Here is a 16,710-nt window from a genome sequence, read left to right on the forward strand (position 1 = left end):
AGTTTCAGGAGCAACCCCACACCCCAACCTAGTGGCATTTTGTTGGACTTGAGGTGCAGTGAACTTGGAACAAACAAACCATATATCTATAGTATTGCTCTAATCATCTATAGTATAGCATGTATCAATGGTTTCTTGAGTGGGCTTCGGTAGGCCATCACACACAGAGTCGAGCCTTAGAGACAATGACGAAGGAGGGGGAGGAATTTGAAAGGGCTTCAGTTGGGTTCAAGTTGGAAGAGCTTCAACACAATTCTTGGCTTCACTCGATCATTGGGCAAAACCACTGGAGGTTCTAAGGTTTCAAAACGAAGAGGATGAGTTGTAGAGAAATCGTGCTTCGTACTCCTCTTCTTCATTTTAGTCCTCTTAAGAGGTTAGAATTCGTATTACACAAGTGTAAGGGTAGTTTGATTATTAAGGAACATAAAACCATCACTTAACAACTATTTTTCACAGAAAAAGATAGTTGATAGATATTTTTGAAAATGTTTAAGGGGAACATGATATTTCGTCAGACTACAGGAGATGTGAGTGATATTTCCTATATATATATATATATATATATATTGGGGAAGTGTTTCTTGTGGGGGAGTGTAGTTCTTACGTGTGCGCAAGAGCTAATGGGAGCACATGTGGAAGCATCCATATAGATGTCATATTCCATTTCATGGGGACTCGATCGATCATTTCAATTCTTGTCTGGGCATATGGATCACACTCCCTCACATAAACAATTTTCCTATATTATTATTACTATTTCAATCCAAATCCTATCAATTTTTCATGTTTGATTTTGTTTATGTTTAGTTAAGGTTTTTTTTTTTTTTTTTTTTATTTGACAGTAGAACTTGTTCTACCATAAAAAAAGGCATCAGAACTTGGCAATGACCGGTCCGACCGGTTTAAGAACTATGGACCGGTTCTCATATCTCGTGTTGTATCAAACTTCACACCATTAAAACTTTGAAACGAGAAGAGCGGGGAACACGACACACAGTTGGAAGTTGGAGCAGTTGCGAAACTTAGGGTTCTGATTTGATTTCCGTTCTAGTCTGGTTTTTAACACCTCCAATCTCCTCATGGATGCATCAATGGAACCTCCTCAGACCTTATGTCTCACAGATCAGCCCCTTATACGTGGCATATTTGCAGATTTTGTTGATAAGTTTAATCTGAAAAGGCTAAAGCAGCCACATTGTTTTGATCTCCGAACCACTTGGGCTGTTTTTGATGACCATTTCCAAATCTAACTATCCTCTCTCTCTCTCTCTCTCTCTCTCTCTCTCTCTCTCTCTGAACAAGGAAAAAGAAAGATTGTTCTTCACTGCTCCTTCTTTCCCTTTTCGTTTATTTCTTTCATCTCTGTTTTCCATGGTTCTTAATGCTTTTAGCTTGCTCAAATCCTCCTAACTACAATATATGGCATGCATGAAGCTGGGCTCTAAACCTGAAGCCTTCCGTCGTGAAGGGAATACCTGGTGAGAGAAACTGCTTTCATCTCTCTCTCTCTCTCTCTCTCTCTCTCTCTCTGTGTCTCTTGTTCTTGTTTGATTCTGTTTAACATAGTTTGTTTTGAGATGCTGTGTTTTGTTTATTAAGGAAAAATAAGGTCTGGCTATTCTCAAAACCTTTCCAATTTCTCCTCTGATTGCTCATTAGATTAGTTACTGATGGGCTAATTTGAGCTGAAGTGATGTTTCTTATTACATTACCAAAGGGTTTGGGTGCATAGATCATGTTTGTCAAGCATTCCCAAGGACGATCAAGATTTATATGTCCTTATTCCGCCCCCCTCTCCTTCCCCAAGCAAAGCAAAAAGATACATTGTTTTCAATGTATCTGTCATCAGAAGGGTGGATAATGATCACAAATGAATTAACCTGGTATGTGATTATGGTGGTCAGCTCTTGAGTCTTGATGTATTGGGTGCGACTTGTTTATCATTTATATAGATAATTTGATGTGGCATTCTTAAACTCTAATTTGTGGACAATTTTTCTCCTAGCATTATGGCCTTTCACATGGATTTTGATAAAGTTAAACCTAGATTGGGAGATTGGGAGATTGGATTTGAATTTCTTTTTAAATGTTGTATTCTTCATCTAATATTGCAAAAAGGTCAGAATTTTACATGCTTGATCACAGGTTTTGTGCAAATGGGCTTCCAAGCGACATTATAATCGAATGTGGAGAATTGTCCTTTCAGCTTCACAAAGTTTGTTTCACTCTCTGATGCCTAAGTTTATATTTTACTAAATCCATCATGCTATTCTTTTCTATCTATCTATTCCTGTCATTTGATCTTCTAAACTTTCCATTTTGTTACCCCATACTCTGGATCTGTTCTTTCTTGCAGTTTCCTTTGCTTTCCAGGAGTGGGGTTTTAGAAAAGCTGATTGCAGAAGCCTCTAATAATAATGGACAAAGCTGCATTTTGCAGCTTCATGATATACCCGGTGGAGCCAAGGTGTTTGAGCTCATAGCCAAATTCTGTTATGGGATTAAAATGGAACTTACTTCCCTTAATTTAGTTAGTCTTAGGTGTGCAGCTGAACACCTTCAGATGACTGAAGACTATGGAGAGGGGAATCTGATCTTTCAAACAGAGACTTTCCTCAATGAAATATTTGGCAATTGGGCAGATTCAATCAAAGTTCTTGATATGTGTGAGGAGGTTCTTGAATATGCTGAAGAACTCCACATTGTCTCGAGATGCATTGATTCCTTGGCAATGAAAGCTTGTGCCGACCCTAGCTTATTCAGTTTGTCTGTTTCAGGACGCAGTTGCATGCATAGCCCTGGGGGTACTGTCTTATGGAATGGAATAGGCACGGCAGCAAAGCCAAAACCTGCAAGTGAGGATTGGTGGTATGAGGATGTGTCCTTCCTCAGTTTGCCAATTTATAAAAGATTAATCTTCGCCATTGAATTGAGAGGCATGAAGCCTGAGAGTATTGCTGGGTCCCTCATGTTCTATGCAACAAGATATCTTCCTCTAAGTAGGTATTCAAACATCAGTGAGAATGTGAACCGTGTCATCCCAGGCTCTGCTATTTCTGCCCCTTCTGAAGCCAACCAACGGGTTCTACTTGAAGAGATTGTGGAGTTGCTGCCTAATCAGAAGGGAGTTGCACCAACTAAGTTCCTACTTGGTTTGCTTCGTACTTCCATGATATTACATGCAAGCCCATCATGTAGAGAGAACTTGGAGAAAAGGGTGGGAGCTCAGTTGGACCAAGCTACATTGGATGATCTTCTCATACCAAACATGGGTTACTCGGTGGAGACCTTTCATGATATCGACTGTGTTCAGCGGATTCTTGATCACTACATGTCAGTATATCATGCTGCTGCTGCTGGTTCTTCCCCTTGTATAGTGGATGAGTCTCAGTTAGAAGCGTCCCCTTCGCTGACCCCAATTACAATGGTTGCCAAGCTAGTGGATGAGTACCTTGCAGAGGTGGCATCTGATGTAAACTTGAAGTTCCCAAAGTTTCAAGCATTAGCAGCTGTGATTCCTGATTATGCTAGGCCACTTAATGATGGTCTGTATCGCGCAATTGATATATACCTCAAGGTATCAAAGTTTCTGATTTCTTTTTCCCAACTATTGTTTCAATAGCCAGTCAATACAAATCAGTTGCTTAGGAGGACATCTATGACCAAATGACGAGGAATCATTCAATTGTCTTGATAACATTTGAAAACACAGATTCATCATTGTAGGAATAATAATTAAGGACATGAACTGTAAATGAACTAAATTGCTCCCTAACTGTTAAGATTGAAATCTGTTGAAAATCTACATGGAATGATTTCATTTTTTCAGGAAACTACCTCATACAGCATTTATACATGTTTGCTAACAAATTTCTTTACTTCAGTCACATCCCTGGCTGACAGACTCTGAGAGGGAGCAGCTATGTAGGATCATGAACTGCCAAAAGCTCTCATTGGAGGCCTGCACCCATGCAGCACAGAACGAGAGGCTACCTCTCCGATTAATTGTCCAAGTCCTATTCTTTGAGCAGCTTCGGCTCCGCACATCTATTGCCGGATGGTTCTTTGTTTCTGACAATCTTGAGAACTCCCAAAACCCACATGGGAACCTCTCACTTCATAAGCATGAAGGGTCGTCTGAAGCAAATCCTACTCATGATCAAGCTGTTAGCATTGACGACATGAGAGTGCGGGTCTCTGAGCTTGAGAAGGAATGCTCAAGCATGAAAGAGGAGATCCAGAAGTTGGGCAAGACAAGGAGTAGTTGGAATTTCTTCACTAGAAAGTTCGGATTTGGACTAAAATCTCAGCCTAGCAAATCCAAAGCACCACCACCTCCACAACCACCCACACAAGAACCACCTGTGAATGAACAGCAAGATCAGAATGGTGAAATGGCTAATTGATCTAGAAATTGCAAGCTAACAAAATAACATTGTTTCCACACATCTCTTTACTAGTTTGCTAGTTGAAAGTGCATTAGCTTTGATTCTTTAATTTGTTGAATAGTTAATCATCAAAACCACTGTATTATGCTTAGAAGCAGGTTTGTGATTTCATTATTTTATAATAGATTCTTGATTTATCTCCAAATTCTTTTGTGATATTGGTTTTAAATTAACACACTATTTGATCAGTCAAGTTCATTCGTTAAGCAATGTTGGCTCAATTCTATCATTTCGGTTCTCAAAAATGATGGAATGGTTGTAATATAGAGAAAATATGTCCCTGAGAATGAAATAAGGATTTAATGTAGCAAAAAATTGATAACATCTTTTCCAAAAATATTTCCCTGACTAAAGTGTTCTAGAGAAATCTGATTTGGACTTTTTAAAATTCTCCTATTTGTAGTTCAAGAAAATACATCTAGGAGAAGTTTACTACTGCAAATTATCTGACTATTTTGGGATCCTTAAAGAAATCCGAAGAACTTTTTTCTCTATTTCTTCAGGGCATCATTCGGGATATATGAACAGATTTTGGGATCATTTAAGTAGTGCTTGGAACAGCACTTGTGAAGAGTCATCTTCAGAACAGTGCGAAAATAGAGATGACATTATTCAAAATTTGAAAATGAATTTCTGGAAAAAAAAAATGAAAGGAAAATGTTAGAATGGAAGTAATCAGAGGTCCAAAGGCCCTGCATCATTTCTTGAAAAGTAGTTTTGGACATTTCATCAACCATATTAGTATTTCTAGGACTGAACCTAATAGTGGGGAAAAAAAATGTTATGTTTTAAGGGGAAAGTTTTCTTTCACCTTGTGGTGAAGTAACTGTTTAGCCATTAAAGGTTGTCATCCATTGTTCACCTATACCATATGGTCACCACCCGAAGGCATTGACCTTGGCTGAAGGAAAATTTGGTTCATTATTTATGACATTGTAGTTAACCGTTTATCTTAACTTATGTCTTTTTTTTTTTTCATTAAAAAAATAAAAAATAAATAACACTAGTACTTCTTGGGGAAAAAATGGTTTTAAGTTGATTATGCGTACTTCTTTGGCATCACCCAAAATGAGCAACATTCAAACTTGCTCATCGCATGAGGAATAGTATGATGCCATCATCTATTTGATCCTACAATGTTCTTAAGTAGCACTTTTTCATGAAACTCCTGTCTTCAGCTTACAAGCTTCTTTTTTTGGTTCTTATGATGGCCATACTGAAGATATTTTCTTTACAAAAAAAAGTTAAAATTTTCTTATAGAATGATAGCAACCCATTCCCACTGGGATTGATTGGTGTGTGTAGGGTCATCCATCACATCCACCCACTTGTGTTGTCACAATGTGATAGGTGATGAATCACAAAGGTTCACCATGTATAATTTGTTTAAAGGGAAAACCGAATAAGGAATAATAATTGTGTGACATTATAGACTATATTATGTCAAGTAAATGTAGGGCTGTTAATTCCAGTTTCTATAAAAAGGGAAAATATACCAGCGCCCTAGCCAATGAGAGTGCACACTCAAGCATCAACTAGGAGGGGCACGATAGTCATTTTGTAACCACCTTGTCTGAGCTGAGGATGCTAATGCAGCCCAACCTAAAGAAGTGATTCAACCTCATCAAGTTAAGTCCAAGACCACAAGACCACTAGATCAAAACAGAACCAGCCCAAGATGAGCAAAAGCCTTGCTAGTGGAGAATCTTTATAATGTCTCTTGAATTGCCTTAGTGAATTTCCACCTCAACTCATTTGGCTACTCAATTTTTGAGCTCAACTTTGGCATTTGAGCTAGCATTGGAAAGTGCAAACATCTCACATATGTCAAGATTGAACCTTGAAGCTTGCATCAAGATTTGGAAGGTTTACACCATAATTTGGTGTCAAAGCTTTTGATGAAAAAATCATGTTTGTAAATTAAGCAAAGCATAAAGATAATATTTTACACCCTCAACAACATATTGCTAAATTAGCTCTTGAGATCAAGATGTTGCAATTTTAACATAAAGTTGTTAACTTGATTCTTGAGATTGAACGATTGAAGAAACTTCTGTGACGTTCAAACTTTCGATTAAGGAAACATCTAACATTTGCTTTTCATCTTACAAAAAGTTAAAGGTCTATTCATACAAGGAGTATCAACGACAAACAAAAATTCTCAAAATCAATTTCAATTGATGATGAAATTGTAGACTGTTTACATAATGTTTCTAAGACATGTGATTTAATTTCATCAAATGAAGTTCAGTCAATGAAAAGTGTTGTTGAAGATGACCACTTTAATTCCAGGTTGATTTAAGAGGACCTCCCAAGTACAACGAGTACTCGGATGAGGAAGTCAACAAACATAGAAATTTTGAAACATTTAAGCTAAAATTTGTTTCAAAATGTATACTTGTCATCAATGATGTTTATAAAATTTTGACCGAGAAGAATGATGATATTTTCAACATGGTATGAGAGAATAATGATGCTGAAACTTGGTCCTTTATCCGAACCCCTCCTCCAATGGATCCTTCTCCTTTGCCTCTACTTGGTCCTTTATCTGAACTCCTTCTTCGGTTGTTCAACGGCATAAGGTGGTTTGGTTCAAGGCCACATTCCTTGACATAACTTCACTCTATGGTGATGCCTGTCCAACTCCCTTCCTACTCAATTCTTCCTCATTCACCATCATATCCCAGCCAACCCTTCTTGCTGCCTTGGTCCCCAAGGTATAGAGGACATCTCCAATCTCTTCTTCTCTTGCCCCTTCTCCTCTCATCTGGAAAATTGTCCTCTTCAAGTGCTAGCCGGGTAGGAGATCTATTCTCCCCTTTGGTAAGGAGTGGATTTGGATTGACATGACCTTCTTTGGTTCTTCCATTTGTGACACCGTTGGTAAATTGGCTTTTTGTGCTACTATTAACCAAATATGGATGGAATGAAATATCCGTAGTTGAACCCCCAAATCTTGATTTCTGGATAAAATTTGAAAAGCTATCTACTTTGATGTTACTTCCAAAGCCCAAACCCTTCAAACCCATCTTGTCGCCATCTCTTGTAGAAATACTCACATCATTGCTTCTTGGAACCTTCAGGTTGATCTCATCCATTCCAATTGATGGCATTTTGGATTTTCCCCTCCCCCCTTTTTCTATTGTCCAATGGTTTGCGATTTTTAGGTTAGCTTTTCCTTGTTGGCTTACTCCTTCCCCCCCCCCCACCCCCACCCCCACCCCCACCCCCCACCCCCCATTTCCCTTATATATTCTTCTCCTCTTGATAATGAATTATTTATTTATCAAAAAAAAAAAAAATTGATGCTAAAACTTTCGCACATAATCATTTCACACTAGAATCAGAAATGATCATATGCAATATAAAAGAGGGAGAGACAACAAATGAGGGTCATGGATTATTTCTTGTAGCATTTTTTATTTTTTTAGATTTCTACATGAAGGAATGGCGAAGACAAAGTTCATGATTGCTGTGACAAAGTGTTCATCAGTTCCTCAAGTCAAGTATGTGTAATCTATGTCTTCTTATACTTAGAGTTAAGTTTGTTTAATTCATGAGCAACATCAACAAATTAAATGTAAATGCATTATATGATCAAGATGAAAATAACTTATATGAACTATCTTTGTTCATTTGTATCAATATGGAGATGAACAACCAACCTATGACCAAATTGCATGGTCAACTTTTCACATTCTACAAAATGAATGGAGATGTGATCTTGTTACCATATGATCCTAGTGGTGCACAATGGCATTTTAGGGTAGTCGAGAATTTAAGACAACTTCTTTTAAATAATGAGAGTATGATACAGGGCCAACCCAAAGATGTAATCTAAGCCCGTCAATTCAGGTTCAAGACCATAAGACTAAAACAAAACCAGCCCAAGATAAGAAAAATCTTGCTAGTGGAGAATCTCTATGTGATACCCTACTTTTTAAACCTGGTTTAATTACGCGGTTGACCCGGTTTAACCGTGCAGGACCTGAACCAAAGAGGGTTAAGGCGGGTTCCATATGGACCATGATGGCAAGGGTGACTTTGAACACAGGTTGACCAGACAAGTCCGAGTCAATGCCAGAGGAGACGGGTGTACCTAAGCCGTGCACGTGCACGTATCATAAGGTTGCACGTATCATAAGGCCATGTACGGGCAATGCTAGTATGTAGCCGTATCCTAAAGTGCATATGTATAATATACCTTGTGCCGAGAGTGAGATACATGCCAAGAGTCGAATTTCATCAAAATTCCACTTGTTGGCTAAGTTTCGACCCTCAGGTGAGTGGTCACAGGCAGACCCATCCGCCCACCTGAGTGACCCACCCATGTGGTTACTAGATATTATAAAGTATAAATAGCATTTATTGTGTTTTTCATTTTCTCATTTATTACATTAAAGAGTTGGTGAGAAGAGCAAAGAGGAGAGAGAAAAGAAGGAAGAAAAGAGAACGAAGAAGAAGAAAGGGGAAGGAAGAGAGGGAAGGAATGACTTTAAGCGATGCCCAGGTTTGATCTTCCCATTCCAACACCGGAAGAGTGATCCTTAACAAGAGATCTACGATTGGAGGTGAGCAAAGGCTATGCTTCTTAAACTTTCACCAAACCTAAGTGAAACCCTTGATTTGAGTAGAGTTCCTTGAGATCTTGTAAATCCCACTTGAGATGATGAATCTAAGGTTTAATAGATGGTCTAATTGATTTTGAAGGATTTGAAGAAGTGTTTACAAGATTTGAGAAGCATTTGTGATTTCTTGAGCTAAGAAGTGATTTTGGGGTTTTGGAAGAGTTCTTGAGCAAAGAAGGTAAGATGGCTTTTCAATCCTTAAATCTAAGTTAGATATATGTTAGAATCATCTTATAAGACCTTGGATGTGTGGAAAATGTGATTGAAAAAGACCCATTTGGTTTCCCAAAGGTTGGGGAAAGTTTCAAGGAAGAAGGCAATTTTTCGCCCCCTCAGGTGGGCCGACCAGCCCGCCTGAGGGCACCCGCCTGAGAGGGCAGACCCTCGGTTCCCACCGGTGGGTGAGAATTGGTGGGCCGACCAGCCCTTCTGAGAAGACCGACGGGTCAGCACACCCACCTGAGAAGACAGGTGGGCCGAGACAAGTGGGTTGTCAGACCCACCTGTGGGGCCCCCAACGTGATTTTTGTGTCCTAATGGACCCAAAACGGATGGGCAACTTTCTTTTATGATTTTAAACACGATTTAAACATCAAATCTTGTTAGTTTTGAACCCAAGGTGGTGAAATGCTAACCCCATTCACTTATGATAGGTTCACTAGAAACTTACATTTCTCGCGCCGGATCTCACCCGTACCGAGCGTGAGTGTTTGTACACAACAAGTAAGTGAAGAGAGGACGTTTGACTTTATTTTAAGGCTTGTTTTGCATCATTCAATTGTATCTAGACTAGCCATGTCATCATGCAAATTATGTGTAAATTAGTCATCCTCATATGATTATGATATGTGTGTTGTGTTTTACATTCCCAATGCTAAATGATTGATGTGCTTATGTGATGAATGGTTGGATTACTATGCATGATGCATTATTAGATTAGATGCCGCAGTCGGCTTGGAAACGAATGCGCATGGGTGGCCTATGGAATGGGACGTGGTGGCACTATACAATCGTACTATGTCATATAGGAGCATGCGGTTTAGGATTATCATTTTCCCGTGCTACGACCCTTCCCAACAGGGGTTGAGTGTTGGGTTATCACTTGGGAGGAAGTAGTGGTTGTGATTGTCAGGTCACTGTGGCAGTTAGACATACGCCCGGCTGGTCATTAGGATAGTCGACAATCTCAGTGGTATATTCAAGAGGGCCAATCGTACTGCTTTTAAATTGCTGAAGTTAGCATCTTTATTTTTCTGTCATTTACTTTTATGTTGAGAGTCGGTGGTCGGCATGCTTTACTTTTTTGAGTACTCACAGTGGGCCTTCTCCGACAACCGTATGGGCGTATCGCTGGATGGAGTTCGCGGCTCCTACCTAGGGCATACACGCACTGTGGTTGTAGTAGCACAAAACCAAAGACCTAGTAATGTTGTTTAGGTGGATAAGATTTATAATGAATCGCATAACATATAGTGCATATGGATGTGATTGTTGTGTGGATTGTTGTGTGGTCCTTCTTTTCACTTACTGAGCTAGTGAGCTCATCCCACGTGCGCATCTCTTTTAGATGATTTTACAGGTCACCCGCCTAAAAAACAGGGGTCAGGCCCCACAGTTGAGTTTCTCGATGAGGATTGGTGGGTCCCCGAGGAGTATGAGCACAATGTTGATTGCATGTACGAGGGTTGTGCTGTAGGACCGTAGTAATGACGCCGTGCAGGGTTTTACTTTTTGATTCTTTTGATGATCCATTTTTGTGTACTTGATACGTGAATTGTTATTCTTTTTGTGTAAATATCATGTCTGCGGGCCCACATGTATTTATCTATATACTACAATTTGGGTATCAAGTATATTGGGGGTATTTATAGGTAAATTAGGTCTTCCGTTGAACTTTTAAACGTTTATCTTAGATGTGTGTATGCTGTGGTGGGTATTGTATCAGATGATCCTGGCAGGTTTGGGTTAACCAGAGTTAACCTAATCATCGGTCCGATTCTGTGTGAACGGGGTGTGACAACGGTGGTATCAGAGCGGCGATGCTCTATCCACTTACAGCATACCATTTAGACCCCGTAGAATCTTTAATAGGAAATGGGGTTGGGTAAATATAAAACACTTGTAAGAATTTAAAAGCCAAAGAAAAAAAAATGGTTGCATTCATTTATTGCATTTCATGGCATGCAAGAGTGAAAGTTTGCTTAGAATAAATAAAATATTAGTTATTTTATTTCATAACCCATCAAGTACGGATTTAACAAAATTTCGGCAGCATAACAACGCTAAAACAAGATTTCCCAAATTTTTTGAACATAAGCACCTGATAGACAACAAAATATATATACAAATAAGCATAATCGATAAAGGCTAACTAACGTTGTTACAACCAAATTACAATAAGTTATCAAGCAGACAAACTAACCACAAGTCACCAACAACATCGTAACACCATACTAGTAAGTCCAATTACAGAGAAAAGTACAAAAAAAATAATAAGATATATAGTCCACCATAAACACATAAACAACCTAGAGACAAGTAAAAGCTGATTAAGATAGGCAAGCTAAGTCCTCAGAGATCCTCTTCGTCGTCTAGCACTACTACTCCATCCCTCCTAGGCCTCGATCTAACATTGAGCCAACAGTCGTAGTAATCAAACCTTGATTCACTAGTTGTACATCCCTCCTGAGTCGGGTAAAATCCGTTGAAATAGCATTGGCCGTTGTGTCCAAATCCTCGCTCAATCTTATGAAGGAATTCTCTAATGTAGCCTGCCTTTCTAAGATATTGTCCTCTCTAGTAGCACTCTCATCTAGTCTTCTCAGAAGCTGATCTTACCCATCTTTCAAGGCCCTCATACTAGTCATCATACTCTCAAAGTCAAATGCACCACTCTCAGGTGGTGGGGCCCTATACTGCGGGTCTGCAGCCCTAGCGAAGTTAGGATCAGCATCTCTCGAACCAAGAGGCTCCTCCTCGAGGATATCCTCGTCCAGAAAGTCCTCCTCCTCGAATTAAGGAACATAATCCTCAACCTCCTCACTAATTTCCTCCTACTCCATGGGGACATCCTCCCTGTGGATATTTCCCCTGTTCCTGCCTCCTTGAGCCCTTGCTCTTTGAGGTACATCCATAAGAGCTTGGAGATCCATCCTGCGTAGGTTTCCCTTGTTAAATTTGTCCGCAAGGGTCTTTCCCTCCTCACCACTCAAATTCACCCCAAAGAACTCAAAGATCCTGGTGAGGGTCCTACCATATGGGAAACCTCCGTCCTTAGGATGTGTGGCATGATGGTCCATAGTCTTAAGTATAACGTAGAGCGAGCATAAGTGCTCGGCACCTCCCTCTAAGGCCTTGTAGATGTAGAAGGCTATGTAGGCCGTCATGAAGCCTACTGGGTTCCGGTGACCTCCTCTAAGGAGTAAATTGAACTAAACCAAGCGAGTAAATACACGAGCCTCTGGGTGAAATGTTGTCTCGGATTCTGGATGCACCTACAAATGGTCTCGTAAATGTGGTCCTGCGTCTCTTAACTTAAGGATGGGCCCACGGGCTTACTCCTTGGGGGACTATAGAATTGATGTCCAACTGATGAAATATCTAAAATACTAGCATGGGTGTCCACAGTCAAGCGAATGTTCACCCCCTTCACCATGCTAGTGATTGAGTACTCCCCATACTGGTAAGAGACCTCCAAATTACAGTAGAATCTTTGAACCAGGTGTTCATAGCATGGGCGGTCAATATTAAGGATGGACTGCCAACCCAGTGTAGTAAACCTCTCTTGAATTTGAATCTTGTTGAAATCACGAATTACCACGGTTTTCTCCATCATCACAGACCTCTTTAGAAAGGTCTGCCAATTAGTTTCCGCCCTCAAACTCCCAAAGAGTCCCTCATCATAATCTAAAGGATCGATGGGGGCATGTCCTTGTTGCCTTGTGCGACTGGGGACTAATCCATACACTTTTCCATTTAGAAGTTATGGCCCTACGTCGATTGGAAGAGGATATGGGTTCCTTCCCCTTGCGAGAAGACATCCTAGTAAGAAAAGAGAAGAAATAACGATAAGTAAGGATGTTGCTTAACAAAGGAAGCAAATAGGTGGGTGAGCAAGTACATGTAAATGCACCTAAATACATAATATGGATTATTATAAAAAGATGAGTGGTTAAACCATGGAGAAATGAATGGGAGGAAATCCCCAAAACATGACATCTACTAGCATGTTACAAAATAGAAAAGTAACAAAGGAGTATAAAGCATGGCAAGTGAGAAATGATGGAAAGCCTTATAAGAATTTCCTCAAGTGGGGTAATTGATTTCAAAGGGTAGAAAGCCTCCAATTTCAATGTGCAAGTTCAATCCAAGAGAATGAAAATCCCATAATGATGTAGAACTTGAAGCTTACATGTCAATGATAGTAATGCCTATCATTATACAATCAAGAATATGTAAAGAAATTTTTATTATGACATTGAGGTGCAAGGAATGATAAGTGATTCAAAGTTGTTCACAAGTATGGAATGATGTGAAGAGAATCATAGAAACCTATAATTTTTTTTTTCAAGAAACCCAACACAAAAGAGATGGATTTTCATGGGAAAGAGATGGGATTGCAAGCATATACAAGTTTCCATGATCTCTCCAACATTGTAAGTGCAAATCAAGGATAAAAAAACTCATTTGTGTTGTTAGTTGGGGAGTCGAGTGGGACCATCGTCCTACTTGTCGAAGTGTTAGCACAATACTTTCAAGGCTAAGTTGTGGCTAAATGCAAGACATCATACATTACAATACCCCATGTGTTGGCATATGATTGTGTGCCTATGTAAATTCTAAGGTACTTAACCAATGTTTTGCGTATGGTATGTTCCAGGTGCAAGGACACGATGGTACGTACTAGATCCGGTAGCAATGAACGAGGTACCTCACGTGGTCCTCGTCCGATCGATCGACCACCAAATCCTAGAAGGTCCTGCTCTGTGGAGCAAACCCCACTCCCACAACCTCAAGAAACCTTTGATCAGGGTGTGGCACAAAGGGAGCCACCTGTGACTACACTTCCAGATCCTCCACCGGTCATCACTTCGAGTGATGTTGCAACCATAGTCCAGCAGTCACAATAAGCCTTCCAGCAACAAATGCTCCTACAACAACAAGCATTTATGGCTACTATACAGCAACAGTTAGAACTTCCTCAATCCGGTCAACATCCCCGGATAATTACTCCACAAGCCCACCTATAGGGTCTGGTATAGGACCACAAGCTGGAAGTACACCTCCAATTCAGCCACTCAGCACTCATCCATATATGGTGCCCCCTCCGTACCCTTACTATCTGGCATATGCACCCAATTACCCGTCGATGAATAATATGACAAGGGTAGTGGAATCTTTCAAGAGGAACTTGCCACCTGTATTCTCTAAGGTGGGGAGTGATCCTCTAGATCCGGACCAGTGGATCCAAGAGCTGGAAAAGATATTTGAGGTAATTAAGTGCATTGGGCACAGAAGCTTATCTGTGCGGGGCTACAACTCAAGAATGAAGCCAACTCTTGGTGGCAAGCGTCTAAGCCTATATTGTTGGCCGCACATCCGGAACCCTCATGGGAGCAGTTTGAAAGCTTGTTCCATTTTACCCCTAGGCATATGAGGTCAGCTGAAGAAAAGGCTGCAAGATTTCTGAAGGGATTAAAGGCATCTATTGGGTCAGTGCTTGAGGTCTTAGATTTGATAGATTATGGCCAGATTTTGCAAAAGGCTAAAACCATGGAAGATAAGTAGAAGGGAGAACAATCCCTCACACCTGGATTGTGGAAGAGGACTAATCCATTTCCGGGCATGGGCAACTCATCCAAGGTAAACCGTGGGTCGTATAGTTCTGGGTCTACATATAGACAGCCCTATAGGCCATCTGGCTACCTTCCTTGACCAGCTGGTGGTTCGGGCTCTACATTTTTTTGCCCAAACACTAGTACGGTGCCTACAGTCACAAGGCCACCCCGTCCTCTATCCACACCAGGTCAAGTGCAGAGGGGCCCTGCCCTAGTTTTGGCATCACAGATTTGTTGCTTCAATTGCCACTATTTTGGGCATTTTGCTAAAGACTGTCGAGTCAGACCAGCTTTACCCTCCAGTCAACCCTTTGCGTACAGACCTCCCTTAACTCAGGAAAATCAACCGCAAGGAAGAATGTATGCCTTATCAGCTGAGGAAACTGAGGCCAGCACGGAAGTGGTAGCAGGTACATTTTAATTTAAGATTTTCCTTATGCTAAATGTTGATGACTTGCTGTACTTATATGTATTGTTGCACTAGGTGTTCTACCTATATCAGGTATACCGGCCTATGTCTTGTTTGATTCAGGAGCTACACACTCATTCGTATCTAAGAGATTTGCTGAGAAACTTGGTATGTCACCTAGGACACTAGATCATGAGATGATTGTTCGTATGCCTACCGGTAAAGTTACACAGTTGAAGGAGGTGTATGGGTCGTGCCCAGTGGAAATTAGTGGGAAGAAATTGGATGCACAACTCATTAGATTCAACATGCAGAATTTTGATGTTATACTGGGCATGGATTGATTGTCGACCCATCGAGCAAATGTGATGTGTGCCAAAAAATTAATTAGGATGACAAATAAAGAAGGGAAGGAGTTGGTATACCAAGCAGATAAAATGAAACGGGCTAGAAAGGTCCTCATCTCTGCTCTTCAAGCAATAAAGTTGTTAGAAAGTGGATGTCAGGGTTACTTAGCATCGGTACTTGATGTTGATGCAAAGGTTACACCTTTAGAAGAGGTAGCGGTGGTTAAAGAATTTCCTAACATTCTTCTAGATAATCTGATGCATCTACCACCTGATAGAGAGTTAGAATTTACCATAGACTTGATTTCTGGAGTAGCTCCAGTGTCTAAAGCTCCATACAGGATGGCACCAGTCGAATTAAAGGAGTTACAGACGCAGTTGCAAGAATTATTGGAGAAGGGGTTTATTCGCCCAAGTGTGTCACCTTGGGGTGCCCCAGTATTGTTTGTCAAGAAGAAGGATGGCAGTATGCGTATGTGCATCGATTATCAAAAATTGAATAAGCTAACCATTAAGAACCGGTATCCATTGTCAAGCATTGATGATTTGTTTGACCAGTTACAAGGTGCAAGGGTATTTTCAAAGATAGACCTTAGATCAGGCTATTAACAGCCCAAGATAAAGAGCGGTGACATACCCAAGATAGCTTTCAGGACTCAGTATGGTCACTATGAGTTCTTAGTGTTATCTTTTGGGTTAACCAATGCATTGGCAGTATTCATGGATTTAATGAATTGAGTATTTCACGATGTCCTTGATAAATGGGTAATTATTTTTATTAATGACATCTTGATCTACTCTAAGACAGAAAAGGAGCACACTCAACACCTGAGGATGGTATTACAGAGGTTGAGAGAACAACAATTGTTTGCCAAATATAGTAAATGTGAATTTTGGCTTGAGCAAGTTGGATTCCTGGGACACGTAATGTCTAAGGCTGAAATCGAGGTGGATCCTGATAAGGTGAAAGCAGTAGTAGAGTGGGAAAGCCCTAAGAATGTTACTGAAATTAGAAGTTTCTTGGGTTTAGCTGGATAC

At 40.3% G+C, this 16,710-nt stretch overlaps 1 protein-coding gene across 1 annotated transcript; it reads left to right on the top strand.

The window, feature by feature from the left end:
- Positions 1–988: 988 nt before the first annotated feature.
- On the top strand, positions 989–4,657 carry LOC122070405 (BTB/POZ domain-containing protein At5g03250). Its single transcript, XM_042634543.1, has 4 exons — positions 989–1,481; positions 2,149–2,218; positions 2,360–3,580; positions 3,888–4,657. Exons 1-4 carry the CDS (start codon positions 1,423–1,425, stop codon positions 4,407–4,409), a joined length of 1,872 nt encoding a protein of 623 aa, XP_042490477.1. The 5' UTR covers positions 989–1,422; the 3' UTR covers positions 4,410–4,657.
- Positions 4,658–16,710: the final 12,053 nt, after the last annotated feature.

The sequence above is a fragment of the Macadamia integrifolia genome, unplaced genomic scaffold, assembly GCF_013358625.1.
Source record: "Macadamia integrifolia cultivar HAES 741 unplaced genomic scaffold, SCU_Mint_v3 scaffold906, whole genome shotgun sequence".
Taxonomy (NCBI): Eukaryota; Viridiplantae; Streptophyta; class Magnoliopsida; order Proteales; family Proteaceae; genus Macadamia; species Macadamia integrifolia.